Genomic DNA, 19,214 nt, shown 5'->3' with positions numbered 1-19,214 from the left:
TTCTGTACCCTAACAAGTAACTGCCATTTTCCTACCCAAATATTCACTGCCATTCTGTACCCTAACATGTGACTGCCATTCTGTACCCTAACAAGTGACTGCCATTCTGTACCCTAACAAGTGACTGCCATTCTCATACCCAACAAGTAACTGTCATTCTCCTACATAACAAGTAACTGCCATTCCCCTACCAAACAAGGAACTGCCATTCTCCTACCCAACAAGTAACTGTTATTCTCCTACCCAACAAGTAACTGTCATTCTCCTACCAAACAAATAACTGTCATTCTCCTACCCAATAACTCACTGCCATTCTCCTACCCAACAACTAACTGCCATTGTCCTACCCAACAAGTAACTGTTATTCTCCTACCCAACAACTCACTGCCATTCTCCTACCCAACAACTCACTTCCATTCTCCTACCCAATAAGTAACTGCCATTCTCCTTCCCAACAAGTAACTGCCATTCTCCTACCCAACAAGTAACTGCCATTCTCTTACCCAACAAGTAACTGCCATTCTCCTACCCAACAACTAACTGTCATTCTCCTACCAAACAAGTAACTGTCATTCTCCTACCCAACAAGTAACTGCCATTCTCCTACCCAACAACTAACTGCCATTCTCCTACCCAACAACTAACTGTCATTCTCCTACCCAACAAGTAAATGTAATTTTCATACTCAACAAGTAACTGTCATTCTCCTACCCAAAAACTGCCATTCTCCTACCCAAAAAGTGACTGAAATTCTGTACCCTAACAAGTGACTACCATTCTGTACCCTAACAAGTGACTGCCATTCTCATACCCAACAAGTGACTGCCATTCTCATACCCAACAAGTGACTGCCATTTTCCTACCTAACAAGTGCCTTTCTTTAACCCAACAAATGACTGCCATTTTGTACCCTAACAAGTGACTGCCATTCTCATACCCAACAAGTAACTGTAATTCTTCTACTAACAAGTAACTGCCATTCTCCTACCAAACAAGTAACTGTCATTCTCCTACCCAACAAGTAACTGTTATTCTCCTACCCAACAAGTAACTGTCATTCTCCTACCAAACAAGTGACTGTCATTCTCCTACCCAACAACTCACTGCCATTCTCCTACCCAACAAGTAACTGCCTTTCTCCTACCCAACAAGTAACTGTTATTCTCCTACCCAACAAATAACTGTCATTCTCCTACCCAACAACTCACTGCCATTCTCCTACCCAATAAGTAACTGCCATTCTCCTACCCAACAAGTAACTGCCATTCTCCTACCCAACAAGTAACTGCCATTCTCTTACCCAACAACTAACTGCCATTCTCCTACCCAACAACTAACTGCCATTCTCCTACCCAACAACTAACTGCCATTCTCTTACCCAACAACTAACTGTCATTCTCCTACCAAACAGGTAACTGTCATTCTCCTACCCAACAACTAACTGCCATTCTCCTACCCAACAACTAACTGCCATTCTCCTACCCAACAACTAACTGCTATTCTCTTACCCAACAACTAACTGTCATTCTCCTACCAAACAAGTAACTGTCATTCTCCTACCCAACAACTAACTGCCATTCTCCTACCCAACAAGTTAATGTAATTTTCATACCCAACAAGTAACTGTCATTCTCCTACCCAAGTGACTACCATTCTGTACCCTAACAAGTGACTGCCATTCTCATACCCAACAAGTGACTGCCATTCTCATACCCAACAAGTGACTGCCATTCTCCTACCTAACAAGTGCCATTCTTTAACCCAACAAATGACTGCCATTTTCTAACTCAGCAAGTGACTGCCATTCTCCTGTGCAACAAGTGGCTGCAATTCTTCTTTCCAGTAAATGATTGTCATTCTTTTACATAACAAATGACCACCATTATTTTACATTTGATATTGACATTACTATAACCAGCAATGATAATACTTTTGGGCTAGAAATATGATGATATAAATAGAAATTACCTCTACAATGGGAAGAGGGAATGCCCCACTATTGTTATCCATATTGCAAAGAGATAACCCCAAATTCCACTAACAAACACAATAGCTTTTGATTGTATTCATTGGTAGATGTAAACACATTTGCAGACATTCTGATCCAACTTCCCATAATACATAGCTTTCCCCAAAGCCACACACATGAAAGGAATTATTTTATGCTTACATGTTTATACATCTATCAGAGTGGCTGAGCTTGTTGCCTGTGTAAACATGGTACAGTTGTCTTGCCTAAAATGTAATTATGTTTTATTTTCTACTTCTAAGGGTGGAGGAGTCGCAGGACCACGGGTAAGTGTACAGTTTACAGCATTTAATCTAAGAAAATAATGAATGAAAGTTGTTGCTGAGCAATTCAGTCCATGACTATAAATATTTAATTTATTATTAATTTATTAGAATGTGCTCAAATTGAATAAAAAAGCCACTAAACCTTCCTTGAAATTAATTAAACCGTGCATTAACCTCTAATGTGTTAGGTAGGTAGCATTACTCTTATGCCAGAGTGCACGCTCTTTGACAGTTAAAGGAGCAACAACCCTTTTTGTTAGTCATATTACATAAAAAGTACATAGATTTCTTCTCAGCTGCATCAGTTGGAAACTTGATCTTTGTGTACAGATGTGTCCACGTACATTTATCCTCTGCGCTACAAGTTGCGTTACTCATAACGTGAGAGAGCCGTGTGACTCTGTAGCGTCGATCATTTTTTTTGTGCGACCTTTTACCTTCAAATGCATCTTATTCGCAAATTAATGCGAATAGGACAGCAGCTTCTTCTGATTAAAATGATATGTGGCATTGCCTATATTCTGTGTGCGACTACGGTTACATCTGCATGCGAAATCCTATGTTACAGTGTCATCAGCTGTATTTCACCTACAGATACACCCGCAGTTGCACACAGAATATAGGCATGCCATATATCATTTTAATCAGCAGAAGCTGCTTGTGTGTCCTATTCACATCACTTTGCACATTTTAAGGGAAAAAGTTGCATGAAAAGACGCTTGGCATTACCGAGTCATGCCATGGCATGGCGCAACTAGAAGGATTGTTTAACAAGCAAGGATGCTAGATGTATGTGGTCATATCTGCATGTAACTACATATGATTTGTAACTGTTAGTTATAAACAGGAACGTCACATTTTCCATAGAAAATGTAATTAAATTTCCTATCCTGCAGTAGTCCAAATGGAGATGACAAATGAGAAATCTGAATATATTGCCTCATATTGACATAATACAGCTACAACGATAATAAATTAAGTACTCTCAGCTGTAGGGGTACATACACAACCAACCAATCTAAAGCAGCATGATAGCTGATATCATCATAATTAGCACATATCTTTACACAAGGCCTCTGGTCACCACAATAGATATACCTCCTAAGAAGCATGTCTAGAGATGCAGCCAAGTCTCATTAAGTTCCATCTCTAGAGGGCGAACTTCAATTATATCTATAATCCTGCACTAATGTTTGCCCACTGCCCTACCACATCTGCAGACATAAGTGGCTACAAGCATAAGATATGCTAAACTCTAACTGCAGACTAACAGTTTAGTATGCATGCAGAGTAGTCTCAAGAGCCTATATTCTGACCTTGGCTTCGGAAAATGCAGCTGATTCACTGTGGCCTAGGAGCTCCAACTGCCCCCATGATGTCCACTACTATAGAGTTCCCAAGGCAGGCCAAGTCATTTGTACCTATTGCACTTCCCTCTCAGTACCCTGGCTGCAACCTTGCAATTATGCTATATGGAACAGGTGGAAGGACAACTCTAACTAAGGCCCTCATACTTAACAATTACATATTACAGTTAATTAAATTATGACAAATGGTGTTTTCTTTTAAACAAGAATTTGATAATTTATGTACACTGACACTTAATTGAAATAACTTTAAGAAATAGTTGATACAGTTTTGGTCTACATGATTTACAAATAGTTTATTATTTTCAGTGCACTGGTTTAGTGTATCCATAAGCATGAATGAACCAGTTAGTAACAAAACATATGGGTTGGGTACTGGATGCCGACGCTCAGAATCCAGACACCAGCATTCCGACGGGATTAGCATACAGACACCTGCAGGTAAGTATCCTAACCCTACCCCTAAACTTAACCCTCCCTCCCCACAGTCTAAACCTAACCCTCCCCCATGCTGTTTAAACCTAACCATCCTACCCGCAGCCTAAACCTAACCCTTCCCCCACCACCTAAACTGAACATCCCCACACAGCCTATCCCTAACCCTCCCCCTAGTGTCTAACCATAACCCTCCCCCTAGTGCCCATACCTAACCCTCCCCCTAACCCCAATACTTACCATCGGGATGCCGACGGTGGGGATGCTGGTGCCGGGATTCTGACTGGTGTCGGGATGCCGGTGCTGACATTCTAAGTGCCGGCATCTTGACTGCTGGGATATAAACTACAGCCAAAACATATGTTAGAAAACAACATAAAGAAATTTTTTAAAGCTCAAACACTTAACAAGCTCAATAAAGAATTAAAAACTACAATACAAAACAATGCAAATGGTACACAGTGTACTCTACCAATAAATTGCTTAAGTAACACTATATTGTCTTCATCTGTATTTGAAGTAAAAAGAAATTTTATATTTATAGGGTGTACCTGGCCCCCCTGGACTTTTAGGAGAGTTAGGCCGTGGTGGTCCATTGGTAAGTTTTTAAACTTCTCTTTATCATTTTTTAACATATATATAATGTTAATAAAATAATTATTGGATTTTTAAAAACAGAATTGTTTAAGGATTTTTAGCAGGATACAGGCCTACTATCAAATCTAACACTTCTTCTGTGTCTGATCCAAATAATCTGGTACAGTAGCTGCACCTGCTGTAGCCATCTGAAATCCTTTGTTCCAGCATCATGGTCAGCAGTAGCATGCCTAGGAATAGGCACTGTAGTAGTTCTGTGCTCAGCGGTAGAAATATGGTTAGCAAAAGGATCAGAAGTGATTCTAATCATAATACAGCTTTGATCATTGCTGAAACATCATTTAGACTAATGTAAACTGTTTTCAGCTTGAATACAGAGAAATAAGAAAATAGGTTTATAGTACTGCCACAAAGATAGTTAATACAGGAACATTCCACATATAACATGTTGTATTTTGTTTAAATTGTGAAAAGATTTACATGTTATCACTTGTATTATATTAACTATTCATGTTGGCTAACGTTCACCTGTTGACCATTTATCTCTGTATGTGTCACTTAGATAGGGGAGTATTCCAAAGTGGTTCATCTCAATAGTCATAAGAGTAATTGTTAGAAGAAAGAACTGATGTACTAATTAATGAAGCGGTCTGCCTAGGCTATATAACCTATTGACACACACGCACAGGCTGAATGTCCACAAAGGTTGTTTTCAACGCGGCATTGAGCTATTGATTAAATAGCTCAATAAACATTGATGAGTACATCAATTTGCACTAGCAAGACAGACTACTGTTGCAATACGGCAAGATGTCATACTGCAACTTCCTCAAAAGGTGCTTAGAGGAACAATGACATTCACAGCATTGCACAATGACTAGTGTACTCAGTGATTGATAGGATTTACAAATGTTAGACACTGACACCCAAAACTATAACTTTGTAGTCTGTTGTAAGCCATTTATAATTAGAGGTTATCTGTAGCCAAAGTTGCAACTGTTCCCTTATGAAAGTAATTTTGGCCATTCACAAATATATTTATATATTATTATTACATGCACATATATAACCCACTGATGAAAGGAATTTTCACAATCTTTATTTAAGCTAAGTAGTTTTATCAAAATAAATGTGATTAATCATTTACCTATTGTGGATTCATCCTCAGTTGAATTAATAAGTGCATCCAACTTTATGTGGTCAATAAAAGCAAATGGGCAATGTGTAAAATAGCAAAACACAAAATAAATTAAATATAATTATATACCTGTTTTTGCGTAGGGCGATGTTGGTGCAAGAGGTGTGCCAGGACCACCCGGACCACCAGGACCTAGAGTAAGTATTCATGAGTTAACCTTTAATTATGTGATTGTAGCCTTCAGAGGTAATGAAGTGATGTTTCAATTTTCCCCCAAAGTCAAGTGAACAGTTGTGTTAAAGTGAACAGATAATGTCATTTTCCTAAATTCATATATGCTCTGTCATATATATTAAAATAATGCAAATTAGTTGAAATGCCCAGGTCTCCATTAAGCATAAGGGTTTTAAGTTTCCATGATATATTTTAATCATTTATTGTCTTTGTTGTAATTAAAGTGAGATGTGTTGTAATTAGCAAATATTTGTCATGTCATTCGAAATACACTTGCAGTACTGTAATCACTATTAAATTAAACACGTATAAAATATGGGATGGGTAGTATATTGCCCTATTGCAACTTTTATTCTTAGCAGTGATATCACCATTATTGGACTGTAAACTCCTAACATACATAAACCCAAGTATATTTTTGCCAGTTAAATGTTCTACCTGTCTGTTGTTCTGGGGAAGATCTGCCTCTTATTAGAGCACATGAAATAATTAGCTGTTCCTGGTTTTTAACACCCAGCTAATTCTGGAGGCAAGGTCACTGTAAATGAACACCTTCATCTTTACATGATATTTACCAGAATTGTGGAGTTTAATTTCCCCATTTGTCACAGCTTACTGTACTTAGTGTAAGGATGCCGGATTAATGTTTGCTCTTTTGCAGCACCAATGGCTGGTTTGCATGGAAGTAGCCTTATATGTCAGTCTAGCACACTCAACATCTCTCGTCAGTCAGCAAAGCAAATGTGTTTTAATTGTAAAAATACAACACAGAAAAATTACAACTCTTATGGTGCGTACACACTGGGCGATATTACTGAGCGATTGCACAATTACGACATCGTAATTGTGCAATTGCTCAGTAAGCGTGCACAAATCGTGCACTCTAATGTCAAAAATGACCAGCGATGCACACTCCCGCTGGTTGTTTCCGACATTGTCCATCGCCTGAATATGCTGGCCAACCTGCCGATAACGACAGATTGGCCATGTTCAGGAATGATGGAATGTGCCTGCACTGAACGACTGATCGTTCAGTGCAGGCACTACAGGGGATCAGGTCGATGGTACGATTACGATGTTATAATTGTACCGTCTTTCCTAATTGCCCACAGTGTGTGCACCTTTAGAGGCACAATCACCAAAGCCTAATTATCACTGTCGATTAAGGAACTTGTCATCCTGGAGCTCTTTGCCAGCTGTTTAGTCACACCATTCATTTCTCTACCAAGGTGGTAGTGACACAGCACAACACAGTCATTGGAGGCTTAAAGCCCAAACCACATGTTCTGTGATCAACTCAACAGGAGTAGTAACCTCTTCCCAGTACTGTTCCTGTGAACAACATTGTGGATGGGGTAATGGTCCCATTTTTTATTCCCTGCAAGGTTCTCTTTGTGGTATGGCTTTGGGTATTGCTAGCTCAAATGTTTGATTCCTAACCGGATTGGCATTAGTAAGGTCTCAAGCGTTGTAACTGTACTTCCTGTTCAAAGCTAGCCCTTTTCTGTGCTTGGCTCCAGGCATTCTAATGAGGGGTACATACTAAAACGACATTTCAGCCGTCCAACCATTCGGCCGACTGATCTGCCGATTTGGTAAAGTTATGCAGAAACAATATTGGGCCTGATTCAGAGATAATATACTAATGCAGCAGGCGGTGTCTTGTGTAAATAGAGGCTTCCAGCCGGCTTCTCTGAACCACTGCTGGATTTGAGGATACAGCATTGGATCATCTGTGTGAACATCGGTCCTCTGCGTAACTCTCAGGTTACTCAGGATGGCCAGGAAATTTACACTGCTGAAGTCAATGAAGTTGCTTCCAAGGATGCAGCCACTGGCTTCAGCATGCCCGAAAGCAGGACTGACACTCCCGTTTTCTGCTGTCGCCGCCCCCGAACACCAGCAGCATGTCAAACATACAGCAGTGGTTGGGGTACTGCGAGCAACATAGCAGTTTTAGATCTGTATATCTAAAAGCATTGGAGTTGTATGTAAACATCAGGTTTACGTACATGTCTGAAATAGGCCCATTGTGCATACACAATATGTCAGCTGCACAATATGTCTTGGCAGAAGAATCAGTTGTGATGTTATTTTCATTGGTTCCTGTGGCCAGCATATGGGTTGTTGTTTGGTCATGTGTACACACAAGAAGATCTGAACAATAAATCTGCACGATATATCGCATCTGCTGTGCAGCACAGCCAATGCAATATATTTGTGAAAGACATCACATATATATTGCCAGATGGTCGGGACAATATTTTATACATCAGCTTTACAAATGATATATCGTCCAGTGTGCACCCAGCTTAAAAGTTCATTTTGTAACACGGTGGGTACCCACATTACCAATCAAAAGAATGGAATCACCCTGCTATCAGGGCATTTTGAGCCTCCCACAGATTTAACCTGCTGTTTACTTTTAATGTGATTTTGTGTTCTGGATTAACCATGTCCACCTGACCGCTTGTAAGGGAAGCCTCGGAAAGTTAAATGCCAGCAGAACTTGAAATGGATGGAAATCAAAAATGAACATGCAGCCATTAGATACTCTCTAATGTAGAGTGTAGTTTCAAAACAGTTATTATGTAAATATGTTAGAGATGTACACTCTCATAAATATGTCATCATCCCTTATAGATCTTGTAACACATTGAGATATTTTAGGCAACCTCATGAAACCTCATGATGACCAACTATTCAAATGTTGACCAAGAATGAGCCAATCCTATTGTTAAATATGAGCTCTAACAGATATGCTTTATTACAAACTTGGCCACACACAAGCAGATGATGGCCACCTCCTCACCAGATATGCACAAAATTCTTCTGATTGATTCGTATTTTTAGTTTGCCTTTCATGATCAATTTGGGGCCAAATATGGGACATAACCTGACCCATTTGCAGATAATGTTGATGAAGTTGCTATTGGTGTAGTCAGCATCAGAATGAGATCTGCAGAATTCACGATTGTAGTGCCCAATATACTTAGAGAGGACAATCATAAGAAAACAATTTACACTGAAATGATCCATTTATTACTGTTTATTTACTTTGTACTATTTTTTTATTATCTCAAGATGTTATATATATTCTACAGTATAGCTCTGACATATTCATTCAACCACATTCTTTCTGTAAGATGTGTGGTATTGGCAAAACTATGATAACCAAGTCAAGTAAACAGCAATCATGAAGCAAACGTTTTTCAGAACTTAAATAATGTGACTGTATATGAGACATTGCGGGTATTTTATTTTCTTCAGATTTTCAATTACAATTGATTTTCTTTATGTTTTGTGATGTGTTTCTGACTGAATACAGAAAACGTCTATTTTTGTTTTCAACAGGGGACAGTTGCTCTGCCTGAAGGAGATCCCCTGGTGAGTTATGTGTGAAAAGCATTAACAGTTGTAGCTATGTTCTGTTTTCTTTCAATTTGTTATTTATAAAGACTGTTATTTTATTTTCAGTGCCCTAATGCATGCCCACCAGGCCGTCCGGGATATCCAGGTCTGGGTGGAATGAAGGTAAAATTGCGGCTACATAGCTTAAATACATTTTAACGATAAGTACAACTGTATTGCAACTGTTGAAAAAGAATGCACTTTGCAAGAGTGAATATGCATTTTTAATTTTTTACTAGGTATAAATACCTAGTACAGCAGCTCAGAGCAGAAGAGAGGCACAACTAAGGGCGTTCCTGGCTCTTGCTTCAACAGTGCTTGAATGGAACAGGGATCCTTCTTTGTGCTACACTTACCATTATATATTAATCAAAAAATTAAGGTCCTGGTGCCAAGTACAATGTAATGTAGGCAAAAAATAGACGGTACTCTGGAACAGTTGCAGTAAGGTGTCTTTATTGTGCAAGTCAGCAACATTTAAGTCACAAATGGCCTTTTGCAGAGAAGAAGCCTAAGGTTTCAACCCAGAGCTGGTTGACCTTGAGGTGGAAGGACCCCATTTTTGTGGCGTTCCCACTTCCTTAGGGATTCCAGCAGTGGCGTATCTGTAATTGGTGCAGAGTGTGCAGTGCAATGGGTTCAGGGGGGCCCAAACTGCACCCATATTTAATACTTAATTCTCCAGAGTCCTCCGTCAGCAGTTGCAGCGCTGCAGAAAAGATTGGGAAAATGGTTGCGGCTTCTAATTTTTGGGGTATTTATGCATGCAAGTAGAAAAATCACTTGGGATATGTCATGGGCGCCATGTTCCTGGAGACCAGTGCATGCGCAGTAGACTCTGGCACAGTGGCAGAGTCTACTGATCTGTGCTGGTGGCTAGAGAGGAGGGGGCCTGCACAGAGACTGCACACAGGCCCCCTCCTCTCTTTATACACCCTTGGATTCCAACACTGGGCTAACCAGTTGAGAGCTGGTGCCTTTATTGTAGGGAGACCCAACGCTGTGTGCCTCCCTGCTATAATGCCAGCTGCCCCGGCTGGTTCAGCCTAGTGCTGGTTATTGGAAAACAGGGGTCACCTCATGCTGTTTGTCCTTATTTTTCAATACCAGTCTAAGCTCAGAGAACCACGGCTAGTTATCATTTGGTGGGAGGGGGTACCCCACACCATTTCTTTTTATTTTAAACCTTTTAAAGCTTTTTTTTTACTACAACAAAGTGTGTACAGATAATAGTGATCTGTGCAGTGTTTTAAATTTGCTGCAGATTCGCGGTGGGATAGGGGTTTCAAATCTGACTGGTATCGATGGCAGATTACAAATTACAATCAAAACCGATGCATAGATCCACCATCGATGCCTGTCAGTTTGCAATTGACAGCAAACCTGCTGCTCAGTAAATTTACACCTAAACTAGGTGCAGCAACTACTAATGTGGAATGGGGAAGAGAAGGGTAGGGCAAGAGGATCAGTTTATTAAGAAGATAGAAGTAGTTTCAGTTTTTTTCTGCCATTGCAGGAGAAGGCGATGGGCTGGAAAAATAATAAAACATTGCTTTGAACTACTGAAAACATTTAACATTGACATTTACAAAATATTTGTGAAATGTTTAAAGTTTTTAAACATGACTTGGCCCTAGAAACAGTAGAGAAATGAGTAGAGAAAATGAGCTGTAAAAATGGACGTAATTTATTGAAAGTAAATGTACATATACAAAATTACTGGAAAATGGGGATATATTAAAAATAAACATCTTTAAGAAACTTGTGAATTTATTTAATTCTTATAAATACAGTTTTTATGTTTGTCAGATGACAGTGTTTTTAGTTTAGTATATGTATATGGATTGTAATAGAGACCTGTACTATAAAATGTTACTACACAAAAGTGCAAAACAACAAAAAAAACCCATTTAATAATAATTTGATGGCATAAGAGTATGTTTAAAAGTAACAAGCATGAATACTTTTCTTATACAATATAATACAATAAGATCTCTTCTAAGGCGGAATCAATTCTGTGCACCACTTAAACTGATAAACACTAAAGTGTACCAGGAACCATTCCTAATAAGGCTATTGCTTCAAATAAATCAGCAGTTCCAAATATAATGTTTATTACAGTTCAAATAAATATAGCATATCCTTTCAAACCAAAGTCTTTATCTATAGAGCCAGTACAGTGGCGATTTTTGGAAAAGAGATAGGATCAGTGTCATAACACATACAGTGCACAAATGTAATGGATCTTTCTTATAGAACTCCTATGGCTGTAAGCAGCCTCCTATAGGAGGCTGTTGATCCTTAAAGTTAACAGCATGATCCACAAAGCTTCCAGGAACACAGAGAGAGAGATGACTTGTAAAGCTTGTACGCTAGACATAATCCCCATGAACTGCAGCAGAGAATATCAGCAAAGTATTGGAGACTCAGGCTAGTCTACTGAAAAGTTTCTGTGTCTCCTGACACTTTGATCAAAGGAATAAGTGGCCTTATCTATACATTTTACTTAAAATGCACTGCGAAAATACAAAGTACATGCACATTTCTTCTAATGCAGATGTGAAAGAATAATGATTGTTTTCAGGAGTCCGTATGATACTGTCCTCTACTCCACCAGACAAGGGGCCAGATACGTTAGTTATATTACTAAGCAGGATATGTTTCATCATATATAAGTTTTATTTGTATCATTTTCTATATCACAGGGCCACAAAGGTGTAAAAGGAGAAGCGGGGGAGCCCGGGAAGCAAGGCCATAAGGTAAAATATATAGTATTGTATTTTGAAAAGACTGAGCTGCAGAATAACTGTCAATAATTTATATAATATTAATAAATAAATGTGCAGATCAATTCTGTGAATAGCATATTTGAACTCTCAAAGGCTGCAAACGTGCGCACCTGCAGCGCCTGTTCTTTTTTGTGATGTCATGCACCTATCATGTATGACTCTGTGCCAGTGTATGTGTGCAAAGTTTACAGCATTTGTGGGGCATCAAAACGTTTGGAACATCTGATGGTAGGAGTTAGGTGAATGAGGGTGTTCTTAGCTAACTGACGCCTCAAATTGAGTACAAAATGAGGTTTACATAGCAGAACAATACAGGGACACTGCCTGGATAGTGATTACTATAATTTCTTTTTGTAAAGAACTGATTTGCTTATTTGTTCCCTGAGGGTGCCGCAATCATGTGCCATTCTATACTTTCAATGGGATGGCATTTATACCAGTACATTCACAATAGATAAGCACAGTTATACACACTCAAATGACCATGCAAAGATGTGATTACAGATATTCCTAATGTCCCTCACTCACCCCTGTGTTGAGCCTATATTGGCACTTTTCTTGCTGGCCACATTCCAGCATAATATCAGTAATGTATTTATGTGGTACCCACACATACTATACCTTTCTTTTCAGAAGACTTTGAATTTGTAATAAAATTTTATAAGTTTGGTTATATCTCCTGTCACAGGAAAGGAAAGTTTATTCAAAATTAGCAACATTTGTTGTTTTTGTTTATTGATATTGCATTTATGAACTAAAGCATTGCATGGAAACACCTGCAAGGAAATGTGTGTATTTCTGTTTTTTTTTTAAATACCACCATGAAATACGTTGTGGTTGCTTTGGTATCAATCCACCTCTCCAAAACAGGAAAAAGCAGGATACTCCACATATGTTTTCATAATAAAATCTCTAAAATGTATATTTGCAGTGCATGTTTTTTTTGCCAGTTTGCACCAACTAGAATTAAATACTAGTGTAAAGTGTTATTGTCTTATGACCATCAGACAATAAATAATAAGTAGAGATGAACAGTTCAGATTTGCTGAAAACCAAACTTACACGAACTTTGGGGTTCTGAGTAGATTCAGATGCTTGGTTGCATAAGGAGAGGAATCAGTAGTAGGAAAAAGAAGTAATAATGCCATTGTATAGGTAATTGTTACGGCCTCATCTAGAATACTGTGTTCAGTTCTGGAGGCCATATCTCTAAAAGGATATAAATACATTAGAGAATATACAAAGAAGGACAACTAAAATGGTGCATGGCTTACATCACAAAACTTACCAGGAAAGACTAAAATAGCTTAATATGTATAGTTTGGAGCAAAGAAGGGAAAGGGAGGACATGATAGAAACTTTCAAATATATCACGGGTTGTAACAAGGTGGGAAACATTAACAGGAGGGAGACATTCTTAAACGGAAAAAAAGAATTAGAACACGAGGACATGCGCTGAAGGAAAGGGAGGTGGATAAGTGGAATAGCCTCCCATCAGAGGTGGTAGAGGCTACGACAGTAGATCAATTTAAACATGCATGGGATAGACATAGGAATACTGGATCTCAGGTCTCAAAAACGGATCTCTCGAATTGCATTTAAGTTCCTTCCTTGTGATTTCAGGTGCTGTGAGTTGGTCAAAAGTAACTGAAATTGACTGGAAATTAATGTTATTGAAGTTAATAATACTATAGGAACAAAAACAGTCCCAAGTCACATGATATTTGCTGTTTTTTTCAGTTTTTAAAAAAATCCAAAACCAAAACCAAACCAATACACTTGAGGTGGTTTTGCAAAAACCAAAACCAAAACATTTGAGAGTGGTTTTGCCAAAACCAAAAACAAACACGAGGGTCCGCGCACATCTCTACTTATAATAAAGGGGCACATTTTTAAAAAAAAGGAATCCTCTCTTTCAAACAAGTGTGCCTTCACTCTAGGTACCAATTCAAGGGTGATTTGGCACTTTTAGAGACATCTCTCCATCCCTTGGCTCTTCTAGTAAATCTGTAGTGTAGGATGTTACTGTCTGGGTCATATGTAATCATCAGACAATAATTACTAAGGTGCAACATTGTTTGAAAGAGAAGACTCCTCCCTGGTCCTGACTGGCAGGATGCTGAGACAATTCATGTGTGGGGTTGCTTCTCAGCCAAGGGAGTGGGATCACTCACAATTTTGCCTAAGAACACAGCCATTTATAAAGAATGGTACCAAAACATCATCCAAGAGCAACTTCTCCCAACCATCCAAAAACAATTTGGTGACGAACAATGCCCTTTCCAGTATGATGGAGCACCTTGCCATAAGGCAAAAGTGATAACTAAGTGGCTCGGAGAACTCAAACTCATAATTTTGGATCCATGGCCAGGAAACTCCCCAGACCTTAATCCCATTGAGAGCTTGTGGTCAATCCTCAAGAGGCGGGTGGACAAACAAAAACCTACAAATTCTGACCAACTCCAAGCATTGATTAGGCAAGAATGAGCGGACATCAGTCAGTATGTGGCCCAAAAGTTAATTGACAGCATGCTAGGGGGAATTGCAGAGGTCTTGAAAAAGAAGGGTCAACACTGCAAATATTGACTCTTTGCATAAACTTAATGTAATTGTCAATAAAAGCCTTTGACACTTATGAAATGCTTGTAATATTACTTTAGTATAACATAGTAACATCTGACAAAAAGGTCTAAAAACAGTGAAGCAGCAAACTTTGTAAAAAGCGATACTTGTTATTCTCAAAACTTTTGGCCATGGCTGTACACTGTAAGCTTAACTAGGGCATGTACTGATGTGAACTGCTAAATATTCTCTGTAAAGCGCAGCAGAATATATGTGCACTACCTAAATAACTGGTAGTAGTAGTAATAATAACACTAATAATAATAATATACACCTGTTCTGTTAATTTAGCCTCTGGGGAGACAAAATAATCATATACTGATAAAATAATATACTCCATATTATTATTATTATTATTATTATTATTATTATTAATAATAATAATAATAATAATAATAATAATAATAATAATCTGTGTCTATGGAACATTAGATGATAGGAAATCCTGAAACATATCGATTGTGTTAACTGTAGCCTATTAAAATACAATCACCTATTCAACCCTACTGCCTAGTGATTATACTAGTGATAATGCTAGTAATTATACTAAGTGTTCAGATACCCTACCCTATCTGTAATGTGCAATCTGTCATAAAGGTGAAAGATAACCAAATATGTTTTAAGTATACTGAATTGATTTCAATTTTAAATCACATTTTATTTCTATCTTTACATACTAGATATATTTATTTTTGCTATTTTGCTACAATACTTTAATGCAGAGGTTCCCAAACCCAGTCCTCAAGGCTCCCCAACAGTTCAGGTGTTAGAGATAACCATGGTTGAGCACAGGTGGTCAAATCAAATTATTTGAGGTACTAATTAAGTCACCTGTGCTCAACCCTAGATATCTCTAAAACCTGAACTGTTGGGGAGCCTTGAGGACTGGGTTTGGGAACCTCTGCATTAATAGGTATTTTCTCATACACCACTTTAATACGGATAATAACACGTTTCTGTTATATAGAGCCCAACTTAGTTTGAATTAATCACTATACAAGTATTGATCTTTCAGCGCATCACCAACATCATCTCCTTTTTTCCTCTCTAATATGAACTTTATTCTGTATCTATCTGAAAAACATATTTCTCAAGCTCCATGGACCAAATATATTAGCCTACAAGTTAGGGGCAGCAGCAAGATTTAGAGCAGCAATTTTTTAAAGGCAAGACTAGGCTGGTTTTACCTTTAAAAGAAAATTGCTGCTTTAAATATTGAGATTACATTACAAAATCCTAGCTGCTGCCCGCAACTCGCCGGTTTTTACATTTGAGAGTTGGACATGGTGTTTAGACTGCAAGTATGTATACTTCCATACCTTCATGTATAACAGATAACAAAAAACTGCATTACCCAACAATTCTTTTCACTTATTTCTTATTAGCACTGATATATCAGTTAAACTGAACCACCACATACAGTACAGGCATAAAAAAGGAATTATAGCAATACATCATGTTATTTTATGAACAATTGTATTTTTCATTATTTTAATTGGTAACTAAAATTTAGAAGTTGAAATTATTAGATTTTTAGATGTAGTACCAGCACTTTCAATTGAGAAATGTAAATTTGAAGCAAAAATATACTAAATGCATGTTGTACAGCTTTATTCAGCTAGTAATTGGAACTGTTAATGAGAATACAACTCATCATTCAATCATTTGTATGAACTGCATATTTTAAAGCACATTAAAATGTATACATTTGTACCCATTCTGTTCTATATAACATTCATTTTATTGTACAGTTTGCAAAGTTTTGGTCTAATTTTTCTATTTCCTATGATTCCAGGGAGAAGAAGGAGAACAAGGAGTTATTGGCGAAATTGGCGCCCAAGGCCCTCCAGTAAAGTGCTTTTATTTTTAAGAAATATAGACACAATACGTTTGCATATAAAATAACATATATATGTAACATTTACTGTAGCAACATTAATACCATGTAAATGATGTGCTTGTAATCAGTGACCATAAAAAATCAAGGTACTATAGCTAAGTGCAAGTGTTTTCTAACCAGAATTGAATATATGGTCTAATTAGGACCTTAAGAAACTCATATAAGCGGCTTTTATTAGCCACAAGGTTCTGCCCGAACCTCTCATACTAATTCAATGCGAGTTATCAAGGTAGGAGTACATTGCTTCTATTTACTCACAGCCCATTCAGATGCGAGCCAAAAACAAGCAAGGTTTTATTCCAGCTATAACCATGTAAAGATGGAGCCTCACCTTTGATTTAATCTGTACCATAGTTAATTATATTTTTGTATTTACAAACAGATTGAGGAGTTTCATCTTATGAACCCCTCTAAAATCTCCTAGTACCAACTATAGTTTGATAGATTTAGTATTTTGCATAGCATTGTGTATATTAACAAACTGGGCTTATTTTGAAGAACATCAGGAATATCTGCTGCATTAATAGTTCAAATAGTTTCAAATGGAAACTCCACACCTGTAGTCCTGGTAATAGTATTATGTACAGTAAATAAGATATTTAGTTTTGCAAGTTAGTGATACAGCATGTTTCAGCTATTGCACAATTGGTATGAGCCTGGTAGACAGCTTTTCAAAATTATTAGGGGTTCCTCTCCATATGCCTGAATAATGGCATGATTGCAGCACAGATATTGGGGTGCTCAAGCACCCACAGAGCTAGCTCCTATGGGTATAAGGTTACCTATAGTAAATAATAAAATATCAGATTTTAGCAAAATAGTGCAGTTATGTTAATTTAAACTAATGTTTGGCTGCCATGGGTTACAACATGAGTCAAACTCGGTAATCTAATTAAACTTTAAGTTTAATTGAAACACTAGGCTGTAATTCATAGCGTCTTGGCATTCTGGACCTCCGCTATGTTACTATGTAAGAATTATAACATTACATGGCACATAGCTCAAGAGTGCAACTTGCCTGAAGTTATTCACATACACATTTAGAAATAGTTAATGCATTTTCATACAATAGATATCCAGTACATAATAAAGATGAATGTTACTCCTATTCTGTATATCTACTGTATATTAACACTAGAATAGGTCTACACATTGATAATATATCTTTATTACTTTTAGGGACCACAAGGTTTAAGAGGAATAACTGGTGAAATGGGAGCAAAAGGTGCCAAGGTAAGTTATTATATAACAAATGTTTTAGGAAAGACTATTGTCATAATCAGGATGACTTTCATTTAAGTATAAAAAAATATCCTGATAGTGTTAATATAAGCTTGGCACTGGCTTACTGTATGCAAGATAATTAAATATAACATCTATTAAAAAATATATATTCATTTCCAAATGAACTCTCCATCTAGTTTAAATGGTGGTCCCACATCCAGGACTGAGATGGTAACATACAGACTCACCCAGGTCAGACCAGCAGCTCATTCTTTATCCCATGCTTACAGCTGGGAGAAGTATGAGAGTAAACTACAGGCATTGGAAGGTTGTTGACAGAGCCAAATGGCCAGCATGTAACAAAGATCCAGTCAGCTGCTCTGATAACCTCTACTAATTTGGTGGAGGGGTTTCTTGTCTAAAGCTGAGTCCTTTTACCCTGTATCTAGGGATAACAGAGATGTGAGCACTCAGCATTGTACTCATTTAGTATAAATCTGCATATCGTCTTTACTTCGGCAGTTTTACCCCCGCCCCATATATGGTGCTTCATTAAGGTGCTTAGAAGTGCAATATGCACAAACCACCCTCCCCCAATGTATGAAACAAATGACAATGTGAAATGATGACACTTGAAACGAAAGTGCCCCTGATCTCCACTAACTGTTATAAGAAATATGTATCACAATCAGCAGTCAAATAAACATTTTAGTATAACAATGGGAAGGTAACATTATTTAATGTTCAATCTGTACATTGAGGACAGGATTTTACTTTTGCAGAAATTCATTTCATTCATAGATGAAAAATTGACAAACTGTATCATGAAGTGTGTGCTGAAAGGACTGTGGGGTCTAGTTACTAAGCAGTGTTAGGAGACAGAGTGAAAAGTGATAAGTCTGTGATAAGGTGCCAGCCAATCAGCTCCCAACTGTCAATTTTCAAACACAGCCTGTGAGATGACAGTTGGGAGCTGATTGGCTGGCACCTTATCACTTTCTTATCACTTTTCACTCTGTCTCCTAACACTGCTTAGTAACTAGACCCCCAAAACTGTTTGGAGTCGGGGTATTCTCTCATGAGTGAGTCTACAAATGCCTGTAAACGCTTTTCTTTCCCCCAATTTGATAATGAAGAACATCGATATGAAAGGCTCACTTACATTGTTCACTGATTTTAATTGAGATTGGTGACCTTATCCA

General features: G+C 37.8%; 1 protein-coding gene across 1 annotated transcript in view; it reads left to right on the top strand.

The window, feature by feature from the left end:
- Nucleotides 1-19,214, top strand: part of COL9A1 (collagen type IX alpha 1 chain) — a 144,742-nt gene that overhangs the window by 71,987 nt on the left and 53,541 nt on the right. The window contains exons 13-20 of the mRNA XM_088470515.1: nt 2,272-2,295; nt 4,642-4,695; nt 5,976-6,029; nt 9,421-9,453; nt 9,544-9,600; nt 12,183-12,236; nt 16,684-16,737; nt 17,968-18,021. Of these exons, the coding sequence (XP_088326641.1) occupies nt 2,272-2,295; nt 4,642-4,695; nt 5,976-6,029; nt 9,421-9,453; nt 9,544-9,600; nt 12,183-12,236; nt 16,684-16,737; nt 17,968-18,021 (384 nt within the window). The remainder of the gene's footprint in view (nt 1-2,271; nt 2,296-4,641; nt 4,696-5,975; nt 6,030-9,420; nt 9,454-9,543; nt 9,601-12,182; nt 12,237-16,683; nt 16,738-17,967; nt 18,022-19,214) is intronic.

The sequence above is a fragment of the Taudactylus pleione genome, unplaced genomic scaffold, assembly GCF_031769625.1.
Source record: "Taudactylus pleione unplaced genomic scaffold, aTauple2 ptg000015l, whole genome shotgun sequence".
In the NCBI taxonomy this organism is placed as follows: domain Eukaryota; kingdom Metazoa; phylum Chordata; class Amphibia; order Anura; family Myobatrachidae; genus Taudactylus; species Taudactylus pleione.
Note: the sequence above shows the minus strand (reverse complement) of the source record. Positions and strands in the feature narration are given on the sequence as shown.